Raw genomic sequence first — 17,102 nt, 5'->3', positions numbered from 1 at the left:
AACACTAGTAAGGTCTTTTCAAGAATATAAAATTTCAGTCTATTCATAACATCTATATTGCGAGACAATATCACCCAAATATCACCCAAATATCACACAAAATTATATTCTTGTGTCAAGATCAACAGCAACAAAATCACCAGTAGAAGATAAATTTTGTAACAAAATTAGTAGCGGGGAAGTGATATTGTAACAGAACTAGACATGGTTCCTTTTGGCGCACCATAGCAAAAAAAAAATTGTATGCAAAACATTTCATATTTTCTATCAGAGATAAAAAGAAATTATTACATTTTATCCAGTTTTGTCAATTTTAAAGCAAGTGAAGAAAGTAGACGAATATATGTCTGAAAAAGAGCAAACTAAAGGTTTGGTATGTAATATCAATTGGAATTGTATCTATATTATTTAGATGTTTTATAGCTGCCTGACAATTTTCTATTATTTGTCTGTATGTATTTTGCTAAATTGAATGCAGCAATAAGGAATTGGACTGACAAAAGTGCGAAATTGCCAGAGAAAACCTATGTTATATGTGACACTTATTTTGTATCTGAATGTTTAAGTAAATAACATTTCTTTGTGAAAAAAAGGAGTCATATATTCAAACTGAAAATGTTCGATGTTCTTTTCCAGAGGGGCCCACATTCTACAATCTCTGTCTTTTTAGTGGGTCCCTCCATTTTTCGCCCTTTAAGCAACGGTATATATGTACTTCACTTCGATCACTTCTGTTTCTTTTTTTACTATACAATGTATAATTACTATAGGTCATCAATTGTTGTACAGTCTTTCAATTCACAATGTTCTGTTTACCTTATTCTCTGTTATCAAAAGAAGTGAAACATATATGTTTTGTCGAAAAATGAAATAAACTTTTAAATAAAAAAAACAAGTATAAAAGAAAAAAGAGCCATTTACTCGCTGCAATACGATGCTCATACAGAGAGCAAGTTCACTGTACTAGTTAAAGACCATCTCATATTTTCACAATGAACAGTGATAGTTTGTGCATTGTACAATGTATTAAACGCATGATTACCACTGACAACGAAAATGTTGTCTCTACACTTACTTCATCACTTGATGTTGATGACGCAGGACGAAGATTGACAAAGGTGACCTTCAAAGCGTACGTGTACATAGCGTCAGTAAGATTGACGCTTTCCCCAGCGTCTTGCAGTAACTGTTGTATGGCGCCCAGCTCACCGACGTATTCCTTCGACAGGAGACAATGCAAGTCATTATTATTTATGGCCAAGAGTAAATTCGAGCACAACAATTTAATGACTGTTCAAGAGGAGGACAGCAACAGTGAAGAAAAAAAAAGCTGTCAGCTGATAAATAGATAACTTTACCTTAATTTGTAGGTATGGTTTGATTATTGATAAAAGTGGAACATCTCATACGACTTTACATACCTCAAAAAATGCCTGTGAAGTCAACTAATTCAGAAAAAAAAGGTTATTCTTTCATAAAGTATTGACACTTTAGGTTAGTTCTTCACAAAATTTGAACGTGAACAGTTTTGGTTACCCCTATGTGCCATCATTGCTTGTTGGGGGAAAAAACCCCTGGAATTAAGCAAGTTTTTTTTTTCTAATTATATATTCTTTCAACTTGTTAATTGCATCCGTGTGAATTCTTTAACATGGTTATATTTTCTTTGTGCCATGAAACAAGAAATATGAGAATAGGGCAGAGGTAGGGAATTTGCTCTAACCTGATAGTAGATTTGAGAATCATTGCTGCAGAAATCCGTCGAGGCACCAAGGACAAAGACGACGCTGTGTTCATCAGTTTGAGAAGGGTTGAAGAAGCTGTTTAGATTATCATTGGTGGCATTTGAGAAGACCAACGCGCCGGATGATGTAATCTGAGAGAAAAGTACACAGGAAAGTATGGATAAACAACACATGATTGGTAACTGCATGCGCTATTACATTCGTGGTATCCATGAGTGTGTTACATAAATGCGCCTCATGTACTTTTGAAATAAAAGAAACACATACAATGTATTGGTTTTCTTTTTCAGTCCGTGTGCAATACCTGTCATGTTCGCGTAACATGCAATATCATATTTATGTTAAAATGTAAATTTTCAGTGTGTAACTTAAAGAACTAAAGATAGAGCATGGAGAGATTAACTTTTATTTTGACATTGATCTATTGGACATGGGTGTAGAGGTATCCAATTGTCAGTTTAACATTCTTATACGGTGGAATCCGTTAGCATGCTTTCGTTCGTAATTTTTGTATAATGCGTGGTATCTAAGTAAGTCGCTTGCATTTCTATGCCGAGAGGATCACGGTCAATGGAGGGCTGGACTGTAACCTACCCTGACATACGAAAAAAGGGTGTCCCTCCCTACTGGTAGTCCTGTTATGGGGCCGACGGCCGGCGACACCGAGTAGCAGCCGCGACTCTCAAAATCTTTTGGCATTGCCAGGTCCTCTTCTTCTATCCCGTAGTCTAAGTAGAAAGAACCTGAAATAAGAATTAAAAGCGATATCGAAATTCTGCTTCAGGATTGTGATTGCAATGTCAACTCAATGTTGTGTCTTTTTACCTATAAGCACTAACTATTGTCATGTTTAAAAGTTTGATGTAATGATGGCAATCATCAAAATGTTAATAGTAATAATAGAAAATAACCATCGTTGAAAATATTTATATCACGAACAAAAAAAAAAAAATCGAATATAAAGAAAATGGTCTTACTGAAGAAATACAAGTCACAAAAATGAATTAGTGGTAGTAGCTGGAATAAAGCTACCAACCTATTCCTTGTTCAATTTTGGGCGCAGGATTGTATGAAGTTAAGTTTTAGTGTAGAAAATGACAGAGAGAACAGTGGTACTGAGTCTTTTACCGATCTTACCAGGAACAGTCGAATCTTCATTCGACTCAGTCGTTGTGCTCTGCAACGTTGTCGCTGGCACAGCAACCGTTGGTGTTGGCCCTTGTGTTGTTGGTCCTTCTGTTGTTGGTCCCTCTGACGTTGGTCTTTCTGTCGTCCGCCCTTGAGTTGTCGGCCCTTCTGTTGTTGGTCCTTCCGTTGTTGGCCCTTCTTCCGTTTGCATTTCTGTTGGTGGAACTTCTGTTGTTGATCCTTGACTTGTTGGCCCTTCTCTCGTTTGTCCTGTTGTTGGTCCTTCTGTTGTTGGTTCTTCTGTTGTTGGACCTTTTTCCGTTTGCACTTTTGTTGATGGAACTTCTGTTGTTGATCCTTGACTTGTTGGCCCTTCTCTCGTTTGTCCTGCTGTGAAACCTTCTGTTGTTATCCCTTTTGTCGTTGGCTCTTCTGTTGTTAGTCCTTCAGTTGTTGGCCCTTCTACTGTTTCCACCTCTGTTTGCGTAACTTCTGTTGTTAGACCTTCTGTTGTCGGTCCTTCAGTAGTCGGCCCTTCTGTTGTTTGTCTTTCTATTGTTACACCCTCTGTTGTTTGTCTTTCAGTTGTTGGTCTTTCTGTTGTTGGCTCTCCTGCTGTTGGTCCATCTGTTGTCTCTTCTGTTGTTGGTCCTTCAGTTGTTGGTTCTTCTGTCGTTGGCACTTCTGTTGTTTGTCCTTCTGTTGTTGGTCCTTCTGTTGTTGGTCCTTCTGTTGTTCGACCTTCTGTTGTTGAACCTTCTGTTGTTGGTCCTTCTGTTGTTGGTCCTTCTGTTGTTGGTCCTTGTGTTGTTGGACCTTCTGTTGTTGGACCTTCTGTTGTTGGTCCTTCTGTTGTTGGACCTTCTGTTGTTGAACCTTCTGTTGTTGGTCCTTCTGTTGTTGGTCCTTCTGTTGTTGGTCCTTGTGTTGTTGGACCTTCTGTTGTTGGACCTTCTGTTGTTGGTCCTTCTGTTGTTGGTCCTTGTGTTGTTGGACCTTCTGTTGTTGGACCTTCTGTTGTTGGTCCTTCTGTTGTCGGTCTTTCTGTTGTTGGCCGTTCCGTTGTTGGCACTTCTGTTGTTGACCCTTTCGATGTTGGTCCTTCAGTTGTTTTCAAGATGAATTCAATGGTTGTAGAGATCGTGGTGGCTGGGGGCATTGTAGTTTGTTCTGTGCTATATTCTTGAAAGGTTGGTGTCATCATCGAAGTCAGCATCCTTGAAAGGTAGTCGGTTGTCCCAGTTGGCGATGAAGAGAAGTCATAGCTTGCTGTTGAAGTCAAGCTTAGTTCTGTCATATACAGGGGAGAAGAAAGAATATCAGGTTAGCATATTTATGTTGTAGCAACATGATCAACACGAGCTTATTACAAATTTCAAATGGTGCATGAACGAGACTCACTGTTCATCGAATGTTGAGCCATTTTGGTGGTTAAAACCATAAAGCCTTTCTGCATGAATGCGTTTTAATTGCCTTTCTGAGGATGTGCACTCTACCATAGAATGTTTAGGTCTTATAGGTCTTTACAGAGTCTTGTGTACTTCTCATTTATTCTTATTCTGAATGTTTGTATCTTACAGAACAAAAAAAAAAATCTGAATTAAGTTTGTGGTTTATCCGCCGTACTAGTTTGGTAGACGAAAAGATAGTAACGTTTCATTTACTTGATGTGCAACCTATGTGTATAAAGCTTTATGAATGTGCGTTCACTTTCTTATTTGTGCAATTGAAATAATTGTCATAGCTTGCCAGTAAGGATATGATTTTTGGCTGCATCTCTGAACAGATATTTCACTCGATGTTCAAGTAAAAGCTATTATAAAAGAGGTTAAGTTTAATTAGCAGATCAGCGATTATTTCTCAGGAAATGTACGTAATAAGGTTGTGCATATTTCCACGAAATGGAAGTACGTCGAAAATGACAGAAGGTAATACGATACGTGACGACGAAACGGCACGTCCTAACTAGTGTCCGCTGGCTTTTGACAGTTCCTTCTGGAGACAAAAAAAAAAGAATTATGTTCATTTAAAAGCAGTAAAAACTTCGACATCTCCTGAATTCTAAATGTATGTCAAGTTCCAGCTAAAGATAGCTCCTATCTTTTTCTTTCATCTATAAAGGGAAACCTAACGACCACATAAGGCGTGGGTTAACACAATTAACGTCAGGTGCATACCAACACACGTCCTGTTGTCGAAGTCAAGGACAAAGCCATCACGACAGCTACACTCGTAGCTGCCATCTGTGTTATTACAGATCTGTTCGCACTCGTGACCGACTACGCATTCGTTAATGTCTATTGTGGAATAAATCAGAAAACAGAGAATATGACGATATCTCTCTGAAAGCTATGACTGTGCATATAGCTATCTGATATTGTCAAAAAGTGTCACAGATACGAAGACACAACATGTATGCAAAAACAACAACAACAACAAAGGGCAAGACGATAAAACAAAGAATAATAATTTACATACATACAGAAACAGGTACGACCAAACACACAATTATAGTCTGGCATCGCGATTAGTCTGTGCATCGCGATGTTGCTAAAAGCCCCTCATGAAATAGAAGAAAATATCCGAAGTACAATGAGTTGATCAACACCAGCAAGCGGTTCTAAATATTGCTTCGCATTTTGTTGCGTCACTTCTACTCAGTGTATAAAAGAAAATCAGCAATGAATATATAGGCATGGCGACAAATTGGCAAAATCAAGAATTTAGAGCTTGAACATCCAATACTAATCACCTGCTGATAATTTGTCATCACAACCTTCTCTCCTACTAACATTATATATCAAAGTTACGCCTCATCACATGCATTACTACTCTTCTTTCCTTTTGGAAAAAAAAAAGTTCATTGATAAGCACTTCCAACGTCGAAATCTCCTAATTATTAAAAGTCTGTCAAATTGGGACTACAAATAGGTCCTTATGTTTTGTTTTGTTTTTGTTCTTTTATTTCTTCAACTATAAAGAATAAACTTCACCACATAAGGCACAGTCTAACAATTTTGATTTCGGATGCATACCAACACACGTCCTGTTGTCGAAGTCAAGGACAAAGCCATCACGACAGCTACACTTGTAGCTGCCATCTGTGTTATTACAGATCTGTTCGCACTCGTGACCAACTTCGCATTCGTTAACGTCTGTTGTGAAAAACGAAAACACAGACTTGGATGATGATTCTCTGAAAGTTATGACTCGTCATATGTATTACTACTTCCTTTTCCGTTTAATCATCATATAATCATGGTAGGGTGACTATAATTATTCATTCAGATTCACATTCAGATTTGAATTTATTGCCCATTATATAAGAAATTCTTTCTGTTGGCATTAACAAACAGGGATATCTACACACGTTAAAACATATATATATATATATATATATATATATATATATATATTGTATACATATACATATAGGTATATAGGTAATTGTACAAATAAAATATCGTGTAAAATGTTTAATTATACAATTATATACTGACAGAAAAGTGAACAAATACATGAATACAAGTTCATTATTTATACATTTCATTGTACTTACAGATCAACAAGTGGAGTCCGTAGTTTATCTTTATCTATTTTCTCTACCTTTTTACTAGTTTATACTGATAGAACTATACTTTGAAATGGCCTGCAATAGCAATATAAATTTTAAAACCATAGGACCACTAAGTAGAAAGATGAAAATACAAAATGCAAAAATTAAGAATGAAGCATATATGAGAATTCAGTAATTTCATCCAGTTCTGTTTACACACCACTACAGTTCCGCATATCATCGTTGAGTTGATACCCGGGGTCACACAGACAGGTGTAGCTACCATTTGTGTTAGAACATGCGTGTTGACATCCATGATCATCCATGCACTCGTTGATATCTGCACAGACACAACCAAAATTAATACAGCACGAGTTATTTCTCTCAAACTGTTGGATTTTAGATACTCCATACGTAACCGACCCTTCCTTTGTGATTTAAAGAAACAAAAAGTGACCCACTCCTGGTTAAAATACACATTCATATACTTAGGAAGACAGGGTGAACTGAACATTTTTTTTCTTGCGCAATTAAAAGAAAAACAATCATGATTGCCTTTAACGTTGTTCCCTCCTCTCGGATTCAAGTTAGAAATTCATTTCAGTTCATTTCCGGTCAATTAACAACATTTTTTTTTTCGTTATTTCAAACTGACCCAAGAATAAACTTTCCAAATGTACGACAATTAGTCGACATAACGTGATATGAACACCAACAATATGCTATTTTTCTTCTCTCTCTCTCTCTCTCCCTCATTCTCTCTCGAACTCCTTCTCTGTGGGGAAAAAAAAATTGGACGCACCTACACACAATTCATCACTCTCCCGTCAGAATAGTCGATCCCACCGTATGCTTTGAAAATTAGGCATCAATAATATGGGGAAAAATACGGCGAAAAAGATCCTACCATCGTACCATTCAATATAATATCAAGATCACTCCACAGTAAGATAACCATTCTCCTTGATTTTTGTATACACTAAATGACAAGGTCTATAGCCTTCGACACAGAAGCAAACAGCTGGAGAATGAGGTGCTCATTCCAAGGGATATCCTTCCGTTGTAGAATGCTTATAATCGCCCTCTCTCCCGTTCAGGAGCAACGGTTTTATGGTATCTTTTACTTGTTCTCTTTTACGTCTTTCAGGATGTGGAGAGACAGAACAGAGGGAACGCACACACAAAATTGTTTGTAAACCTATGCTTCAAAACCGCGAATTATTTGAGACGATAACTCACACACAATTGAAAAACCAATGTTGACCCAACACATCCCCCCAGCCTTGTCTGTAAATCGAACACAACGACTGTTGTTGTTTTTTTTTTTCTTTGTTTTTTTTTTGGGGGGGGAGTGGGGGTCAAAATCTGAATGTGATTTAATGGAGTAGTATATCGAAACATGATTATAAGGTTCGTCATCAGTTCGTGATTGTTAAAAATAACACTCTCAAATACACTGTATTACTAAGTTGTAAATACGACATATACATAAATAGACATAATTCATGTTTATTTTCATTTGAGGTCCAAGATTGGGCTGATCATGCAATCGGAATGATTTAAGTGTACAGTACGATATTAAAGAGGAAACATACAAATAGACGCAGCTTTTGGTGTGTAAACAATGTAAGGTATACCATTGATTCTTTGTGCAAATATTAATAGTAATAATGATAATAGTGGCTACTTGTATAGCGCACGGGTCCATCTATCAGTGCACATGGCGCTTCAAAAATGAAAAGATAGATATAAACAGTGGATACCTGTTCAAACATGACAACAGAGAAGAAAATGACAAACAACAAACAAACACATGCCATAGGGTAGAATACCTCATTGTTCCGAACATTGTAGACAGCAATTATAGTCCTCAGTGTGGGAGGAATATTGTAAAATAAACATTGCAATATAAATTGCAGTAAAGTTATAATATATATGCTACATCCTGTCAAATTAGCCAATCACAAATCATAACTACTCTAAGTATACGTTATGCCCCCCCCCCCCTGGGAGTGGTTAATATACGAAAATCTTACCCGAGCATTGTGAGCCGTCTTCCTCCAGGATGTAACCTTCGAAGCATGCGCAAGAAAACCCTGGGTCCTCATTTATGCACACTTGCGTGCAGTTATTGGCATCATTAAAGCATTCGTTGATATCTGGGAGGTTAAAACAAAATGCTTAACAAGGTATATTTACTGGGAGGTATTAAAATTGACTCTTTTCGTTTAAAATGCCATTAACAATGCCATTAACAATGAAGGTATGTATTTCTTTCAAAGGTGTAACTATTTTTTTTTTTGTTTCAAGCTGTTTTCTAGTAGATTTATGTGTATATCATGTTATTGTTCCATTCTTCTGCTTACTTTCATGTATCTGTACACGTAATGATTTTTAATTTTTTTTTTAATTCCATAATTCATTCTTTTCCACGGCGCCTTAAGCACATTTGTTATTTGTAAATGGCGCATCATAAGTACCCTGGTATTATTATCATTATTTGATGGTAGCCTCAATTTCGCTTATATTTCATGTACAAACACAAATGCCCTACTCTTTTCTTTTTCAGAAAACAAATGCGCTTGATTTTATCATTTGTATATTCCAGAGTTCTTTCCTACTTCGCATTGTGATTTTGGTAGAAAACAAATTTGATTGACCCGTTACCGTAATAACCTTCGCCTCATATTCAGATTATACTGTATTGTAATCCGTCTTCTATTGTGCCAATTGTTCTGCCTTTATATGGAATACCACTCTTATTAAAGAGAACTATCATCCTGAAAGTTTTGTTCATCAAATACTGATTGGCCAATCATTTGAAGAAAACACACATGGAGGATAATGTTTTTCGAAATGGCTATCTACAAACGTATAACGATCATCTACGGAAACGTCCAAATAAAATCTCAAATGAAAATTGATAGAATCATAGGATTTCTCCTTGTTTTACCTTTTTGTTCTAGTCTGCTTCTTTTCTATGACTGAAACTCATTTCTTCGATGTTGATGTTGGTTTGTTTTTATGATTTGACCACGCACAATGAAGACATTACCGTGCATTGAACATCTAGTTCAGGTGGATACAGCGCTTCAATAGTATCCATTGTAGTTTCTACCATTATCATTATTATCATGCTTTAGCATAGCACTCTCTCCGTTATCGAAGTCTCAGCAAAGTACTGACCTGTGCATATGTCTCCATTCCCCGTGTAGCCCGGGTGGCAAGTGCAGTAATAACTCCCGTCAGTGTTCTGACACTCGCCGTTGCGACATATCTCCTCGAACTCTGCGCATTCATCCACATCTGAGCGACAAAAACAAACAAACAAACAAACAAACAAACAAACCAATAAAAGAGAGAAAAAGAACAGAGTATAGTACAAAGCATACGATACTTCATCTTTTTTATGTTCTTTGTTATCTTTGTCTCATTCCACGTTATGAACTCCAAACTGAAGAAGTACACTGCTGCCAAATCTTCGAACACCGTTGGCAATGCACTAACGAACGAACATCATCAACTGTTTTGTCTTGTTTGATTACAACTAAACATGTTATGAAGACGATGCAATTTGCACAAATATTTGAAATTTGGGGTTTATACAATAATACTAGAAGGGATCCATGACAAAAGGCTTAAAACTATGAAGAGATAAAAAGCGTAAATTAAAGACAAATAAAAGTATTAAAGCCAAATTAAAATGATATCATACCCTTTAGAAGAATGATATTGTCAGGCAACAAAAGGTAATTGTTTTGGATTTGTGTCAACCCGTCGTAGAAGGCGTTCTCCAGGCTTCCCGAATTGAGTGTCGTTGATGATGGAAGATCAACCCTGAAAGTGACAGTCACCTGAGTGTCTTGCAGGGTGTAATTGTACACAGAGACCTGCAGCACATCCGAGCTTTCGCTTATATTTCGAAGGTGTTGCAAGACCTGTTGTTCGGACAAAGTTGGACAGTAGTGTAGAAGGCATGACATTCACGAATGTTATCTCCTTTTTTTTTTCTTTTTTGTTGTTCAGATTTAAATTTCTCTCAGAAACAACAAAACTGAAAGTTCAGACTGGACACAAAACTTTTGACTCCGGTTTTATCCTCTCCTCGTTTTCTCGTTTTAAATACGTGTATATGTATAAACTTATATATATATATATATATATATATACATATATACATATATATATATATATAATAAATATATACAGTATATATATATATATATATATATATAATTTATATAATGCATTAACAAAAATATATTCAAAAAGAACTTTTACAACGTTTACAGTAACAATAAAGGTTTAAAGGAAGACATTATCACAGGCATCTGTCGAACGGAATGAAGTCATAGTACTGAGTTGCAAGACTTTTCCAGCATTACACTAAAAAAGCCCTCTGTAGCAACTTCAAATACGCAATGGGTGCATTATACGGTAAATCTATGTTTGCAATGTCTTATTCATCAGTTAAAGGAACGCTCTTCTGTTGTCAAGCGCCTACTTGAGAACACGTGTGTACTTGATATTTAAACTGATAAAAACGTAATACTGTCGTGTTTCCATTTCCATTTCAATTTCAATATCGTTTTATTTCTGCACTTTTTTTTCCTCAAGAATGCATTGTATAAATTGTATAAATACAAACGAATACAGAATAACACCAATTTTGGTGAAATAACATTTTCTAACGATATCAAATGTTCGAACAAAATTGACAAGACATTCAGCAGAAGAATACAGTTAATTCTGGTATTTTCACTTTCATGACTTGTTACACAATGAAGGGACATTCATAATAAACAAGCGTAATGATGTTTTAGGTCCATTACTTTTTATACTTTACATAAATGACTTACAGCATGCCAGTAACTGTTTGCAGCTAATCTCATATGCAGATGATACTAGTTTTTTTATTTCATGTAAAGATACACAAAGTATCAGTGCAATTTTAAGTTGTGAACTAGAGAAAGTTCATCAATGGTTCATAGCCAATAAATTGAAATTAAATGCAGACAAAACATCATGTATGATATTTAGACCAAGAAATAACGTAGTAAACATTGATGATTTTGATGTTAAGATCGCTGATTTTAAAATTCCAGTTGTTCGTTTTACCAAATTTCTTGGAGTTATCATTGATGATCACTTAACATGGAGATATCATGTCAATGAAGTATGCTGTAAAGTCTCTAGAGCAATAGGTGCAATCAATAGTATACGTGCAATCGTACCTTCTGAAATTCTTGTTAAGTTATATCACACTTTAATTATGCCTCAATTATCTTACTGTAACATAGTATGGGGAAATTGTGCAAAGTATCTTTTACAGCGTATTTTTATTTTACAAAAGCGTGCAATCCGTATGATTAGTAATAGACCATTTCTTAGCCACACAGGTCCTCTATTCAAAGAACATAACTTATTGACAATTTTTGATATGAACAAATTTTTTCTCGCTGTTTTCATGTACACATATATAAACAACATTTTACCAGGGTTTCTTGATACTTCCTTCATCCAAAATAAGAATAAATATAATACTAGACAGATGAATAGATTGTATATCCCAAATTTTAAATATTGCATTTCAAGATACACTTTCAAATATACGGGACCTGTTCTATGGAACGACTTGCCAAATATGATAAAGCTGTCTAATAGACTTTCAATATTTAAAAGAAGATACAAATCATTCCTTGTTCATAAAGATATACTATAAATTTGAAGTTTCATGCAGTGTACAAGCACCACACTTTGATTACTCTTGCCTTCTTATATGTATTGTGCACTTTTTGTAGTATAGTCTTTCTTGTGTGTATTGCATCAATGTAACTATTCTTTGCTGTAGCATTTGGGATCAGCCATAGAAAGACCAATGGTCTATGTTGATCCCCCCACAAACTGAAATAGCTGTTTTTATGTTGTTTAGTCTGTTGTAAAATCCTTGTAAGTTGGACTTATTTTTCTTGTATTGTTGCTATGTCCTACACTGTGTATGTATCGTTCCTGCATTTTGTAAATGCTTTTTATCAGGATGTGGAAAATAAATGAAATGAAATGAAATGAAATGAATGCGTAATGATGTTTGACGATATTTCAGCCTTTTCCTGACGAACGACTAAAAACTATTCTCGGGGACTTACTCGTAAAGGGGGGGGGGGTAGTGAGAAAAGGTGTAAGTACGGGAGGGGGGGGGGGGTTCACGAATGGCCAGGCTTAATTTCACTTTAATTTAAACAACATGAATACGTCCATAAATTAACTTAACTACACAAATCAGCTTTAATTGTCAATACTGCCATATATTTCATTGTATTTTCTTATGTTTATTCATATTTATTCAAGACAATATTTCAGTTTATCTATTTGAATATAACTTTAATTTCCTTTTGTAACCTTTTACAAAAATGTAAACTGCTTCAGAGGATTATAGAGAGCATTCTATATATCAGATACATGATGTCTTAATGAGCCACCAGAATTCGTGGGTTATTTAGATGGATGTTACTAGATGTACTGGTTGGATAGAAATAAGTTGTTATTGTTGTTGTTGTTCTTTATTGCAATATATTTAGTGCCTCTAAGAAAAAAAAAATGGGCGTACCTACTCGAGCAGGATTCGAACCTACGACCTCCTGATCTCCGACGGAAGAATTTCGTAAATTTGAATAATTATGCAGTACCCACTGCATGCTATAAGGATTGGAACCAACACTTGCTGTCAGGCAGAAGCTCATTTGTCTAGTGGAGATGACGCCTGTCTGGAGATCAGGAGGTCGTAGGTTCGAATTCTGCTCGAGTACGACAAAGACGAATGATGTTTAAAAAGCCGGGGGAAAAAAGTTGACTGGTAATTGAGTCTTTTGTGCTGATTAAACCTTCTTCATGTATTGCTATGCCAAAAAAAGTAAATTCCGAAATGCACTTTACAATGATTTCTTTAATGGTCATGTAGTGTAATACTCCACCATAGTTGTTAATGCACCGACAGGGTCCGATGTCAGGAATTAAACGGGTGCACTCTATCGATATCTTATTGTTTGTAAGCGCTCATTGACTTATTGGCCATGAGGTTTGCCGTTTATTGTTTTCGTACAGAACAACATGATTTTATTTTTAGCTCGGTTTTTCCAGTAAATGTCATCTCAAAGCTACTTTGAGATACCTCCTCCTTGTATTCCTTGAGCTAATAAATCCGTAAATCCAAATTGTAATGACTGTATACAGTCATGAGTATCTGCGTATCTGTACAGACTAGATCTAGTGAACTTATTGCCATTATTTAACAATTTGGTGATGTGGAGAGGATTGACAACTGAATCGACAAGGTAACAAATGTTCACGTTTGATGTTGTGGCCTTGAAGAGAGGAACGAAGCAAGGAAGGATACCGAGTGACCAGACAGAAAGTGATCATAAAGTGCAAAATAAATATTACACGATTAATTCGAATGATATAGAAATATGTTGTCCGTTGAGAGACATAGTATTTCGGCTCTTACATCATCAGCCAGTTCCATCTGTGTGGAATCTGATGAAATGGAGTCCGGGAAAACGGCCACACTCAACCCCGCTACGCTTGTCAGTCGAACGGATAGAGGTAGTGTCGTGGCAGCTGTCATGAACCGCAAACAACAGAGAGGGAAAAAGATGATAAACTAACTTTTTCTGTCCCTTTTTCTTCCAATTTAGTACATTTCCTTATAAAGTTTGTCTCAATCTAGACTGAGTCATATTACGAGCATGCAGTTCGGCAACGAAGTGTTCCCTGAATATAACGTGAAATGAATACAAAGAAAATTCTTTTGTCGTCATGCCGCTAATCCTGCCTAACATAACATCGACTGAATATGGTGCTTACTGTAATTTTTTAGAATATTTTTCGATCATTCATGCAACCTCCTCAAAGTGGACAAAAATTAATGAAATCTGTGACTAGCACAATAAAAATGACTAACGCAACAAGACAGGAAATATCTAATTTGTTCAAAACGAGCAAACTATATGTCGAGTATATGCACCGACAACTATGCGATAAGATATTTCAACAACGTAAATCTGAAAAGAAATGGAGGAAGAAATATCCGACAAAAACTTAGATTGGCTTTAAATATATACAATGTTCCTTATAGATCTACTCTGTATCAAAGAGTTCCATATTTTCAGTACAAAATTCTGCATAGAAATATTGAGGTCATTGAATTACTTTTTTTTTTTTTGCTATGGGAATCTCTAACACACATATTCGAGCTCCATAAGACTATTGCACATGTCTTCTGAGATTGCCATGCTACGCGAAGATATATTTCTCAAATACAGGAAGGTACGATAAAGAATAAAACTGAAACTATTAGAAGTACCTTTAAACTTAGTTCAATAGAAACCCGTAATACTACAATGTGTTTTTCCTATGCAAATTATAATTATATTCTGCCAAATACAAAAAGGAATCGTATGATTTTTCCAATTTTGTCATTTTTAAACCATATAAGCGAATGAAAAAAAAAATAAATGTAAGAATTACATAAAAAGTTTGTACATAGTATTATCTGGAATCGTATTCATATTACTTATACTGATTGGAGCTGTCTGTCATGAAGAGTGACATCTATTTGTACCAGAATATTTATATGTGAATAGAATATCTTTGAGAAAAAAAAATAAGACGAAAGGAAGAGATATGTGAAACAATTTCTGTTTTCCCCTGGCATTATCATTAAGGCCTGGTTATTAAGCGCCTGAGAACTTGAATGTAGTAAGCGCATAAAAAGTGGTGTGTGTGTCCTCTTGGATAGCGTTATAATTTATCAGAATTATCAATTTCAGCACTATCTTTAAAACAATTATGATGGTGATGACGATTTGAATAATCATAATGACAATGATAATAATGATAATGATAACAACACTAATAATAACAATAATGGCAACCATTATAATAATTACCACTATTATGAGCACTTCTATCATTGTAGTTATTATTATCAATGTCAGTAGCATTACACTTACAGACACAATTGCCGTCTACTTCCCCGAAAAGTTCCGCACAGTCGCATCTGAAGGACCCAAAGGTGTTCACGCAGACACGACTGTCACTTGCCGTGCAGTTGTTACTGTCACTGTCAGCGCACTCGTCGAAATCTGCGACAAAGATTATCAAAGCTTATCACTTATCTATTTATCTTACACTTTATATACATTAATATTGTTTATATATCCATAATTGTTGTACTTAATTGCCTCGTAGGTTTCTCTTTTTTTTTTTTTGTCTGATAAAACAATTAGTTACATACCTTCACAGATTCGTGATGAATTTTTATTGACATAACCGTTCATACACGTGCAATCGTAGCCACCGGGCGTGTTGGTACAAACGCTGATTTCTTTGTCGCACGAGTCAACTTTGTTGGCACACTCATCGAAATCTGTATTGAGAAGACAGGCGAAAGGGCATAATTATGCGCTGATTGCATACTGCATTCATACTCTCGATTAATCTCAACATTCTTTACCCGCACACACGTGCTCATATCTGCACAGATAGGGATTACTTCATACCACAACTGCAAGCGGGGACACACAAAACATGAGACATACTGTTCAGAGTTTGCTCTCTTTCTTTCACCAGTCCCTATCAAAGGCAGTCAGAAACATTAATGAAGATGCCGTAATAATACAAGCTAACATGTAACAACTCATAATTCATCTTTGATCATTAGAAATGCCTCATAAAGGAACAAACAAATTGGTGATCACTTAATTGTTGCATAATAAATCATAAAAGAAATCATCACATCCACAGAGAATGGTGCAAACAGAGGAGATCTTATTACTCACATTATGTATCACATTGATAAACAACATGCATTATGCAATGGTGTATGGTAGAGTATGGTAGAATGGTTTCGATAAAAAATTAATGTTCTCGCAGCCAAACGGATGAATTGCAACGTTTTCTCAACAACAAAAAAAAAAACAACAACCACCACGCACAAATGTATCTATATATATGTATGCAATACAAGTTAGATAAAAAACAGAGTATTTACAAATTTCAAATTATTCGTCACAATTAAAAAAAGATATCATTCAATATCATGTATAACATTATTCATCATTAAGTTTATTACATTCATTACGTTAAACACACCTTACGTGAGGCATAAACACAAAACTGAACTAGAAATGTCTCTATGGCGACTGGTACGCCTCCGCCATAATGCATGGTTCTCCTAACACGACATGTCGTGTACAGTACAATGTCTTGACAATGTGTGATGACAGTTTCACATAACTGGCAAAATATTGAAATGACAGATTTGTCACAATGTGCTCAAAGTCCACTTTATTTGAACTAGGTTTAAATGGATGAATGGATAAATTGTCTAAGGGCGCAGGTATTTGGGAATTTGAGGATTTTCATTTTACTTGTGACACTTTTATAAGTGAAGAGTTTGTTTGCAAAAACCGATAAGTCCATATTTGTCAAATGGAGATATTTGCGATTAATGGTCAAGAAAAATAAAGAGAATAATAAGAAAATTTTTGCTTCTTTTGACCATAAGTTCAAAAATGTACCTTTATATGTAGTGACCAATATATCATTTAAAAGGTATTATTTTGTACTTTATGACAGAGACCGTACTTCAAAATCTTCAAAAATGGACTTAT

General features: G+C 35.6%; 1 protein-coding gene across 1 annotated transcript in view; it reads right to left on the bottom strand.

Moving 5' to 3' along the window:
• Positions 1 to 17,102, bottom strand: part of LOC140236501 (uncharacterized) — a 145,755-nt gene that overhangs the window by 37,740 nt on the left and 90,913 nt on the right. The window contains exons 64-76 of the mRNA XM_072316422.1: positions 15,725 to 15,856; positions 15,441 to 15,572; positions 13,934 to 14,046; positions 10,145 to 10,367; positions 9,616 to 9,735; positions 8,466 to 8,588; positions 6,650 to 6,769; positions 5,909 to 6,028; positions 5,051 to 5,170; positions 2,883 to 4,163; positions 2,340 to 2,488; positions 1,724 to 1,876; positions 1,076 to 1,219 (exon numbers count right to left, since the gene is read on the bottom strand). Coding sequence (XP_072172523.1) covers positions 1,076 to 1,219; positions 1,724 to 1,876; positions 2,340 to 2,488; positions 2,883 to 4,163; positions 5,051 to 5,170; positions 5,909 to 6,028; positions 6,650 to 6,769; positions 8,466 to 8,588; positions 9,616 to 9,735; positions 10,145 to 10,367; positions 13,934 to 14,046; positions 15,441 to 15,572; positions 15,725 to 15,856 — 2,930 coding nt within the window. The remainder of the gene's footprint in view (positions 1 to 1,075; positions 1,220 to 1,723; positions 1,877 to 2,339; positions 2,489 to 2,882; positions 4,164 to 5,050; positions 5,171 to 5,908; positions 6,029 to 6,649; positions 6,770 to 8,465; positions 8,589 to 9,615; positions 9,736 to 10,144; positions 10,368 to 13,933; positions 14,047 to 15,440; positions 15,573 to 15,724; positions 15,857 to 17,102) is intronic.

Source organism: Diadema setosum, chromosome 13 (genome assembly GCF_964275005.1).
Source record: "Diadema setosum chromosome 13, eeDiaSeto1, whole genome shotgun sequence".
Taxonomy (NCBI): Eukaryota; Metazoa; Echinodermata; class Echinoidea; order Diadematoida; family Diadematidae; genus Diadema; species Diadema setosum.
Note: the sequence above shows the minus strand (reverse complement) of the source record. Positions and strands in the feature narration are given on the sequence as shown.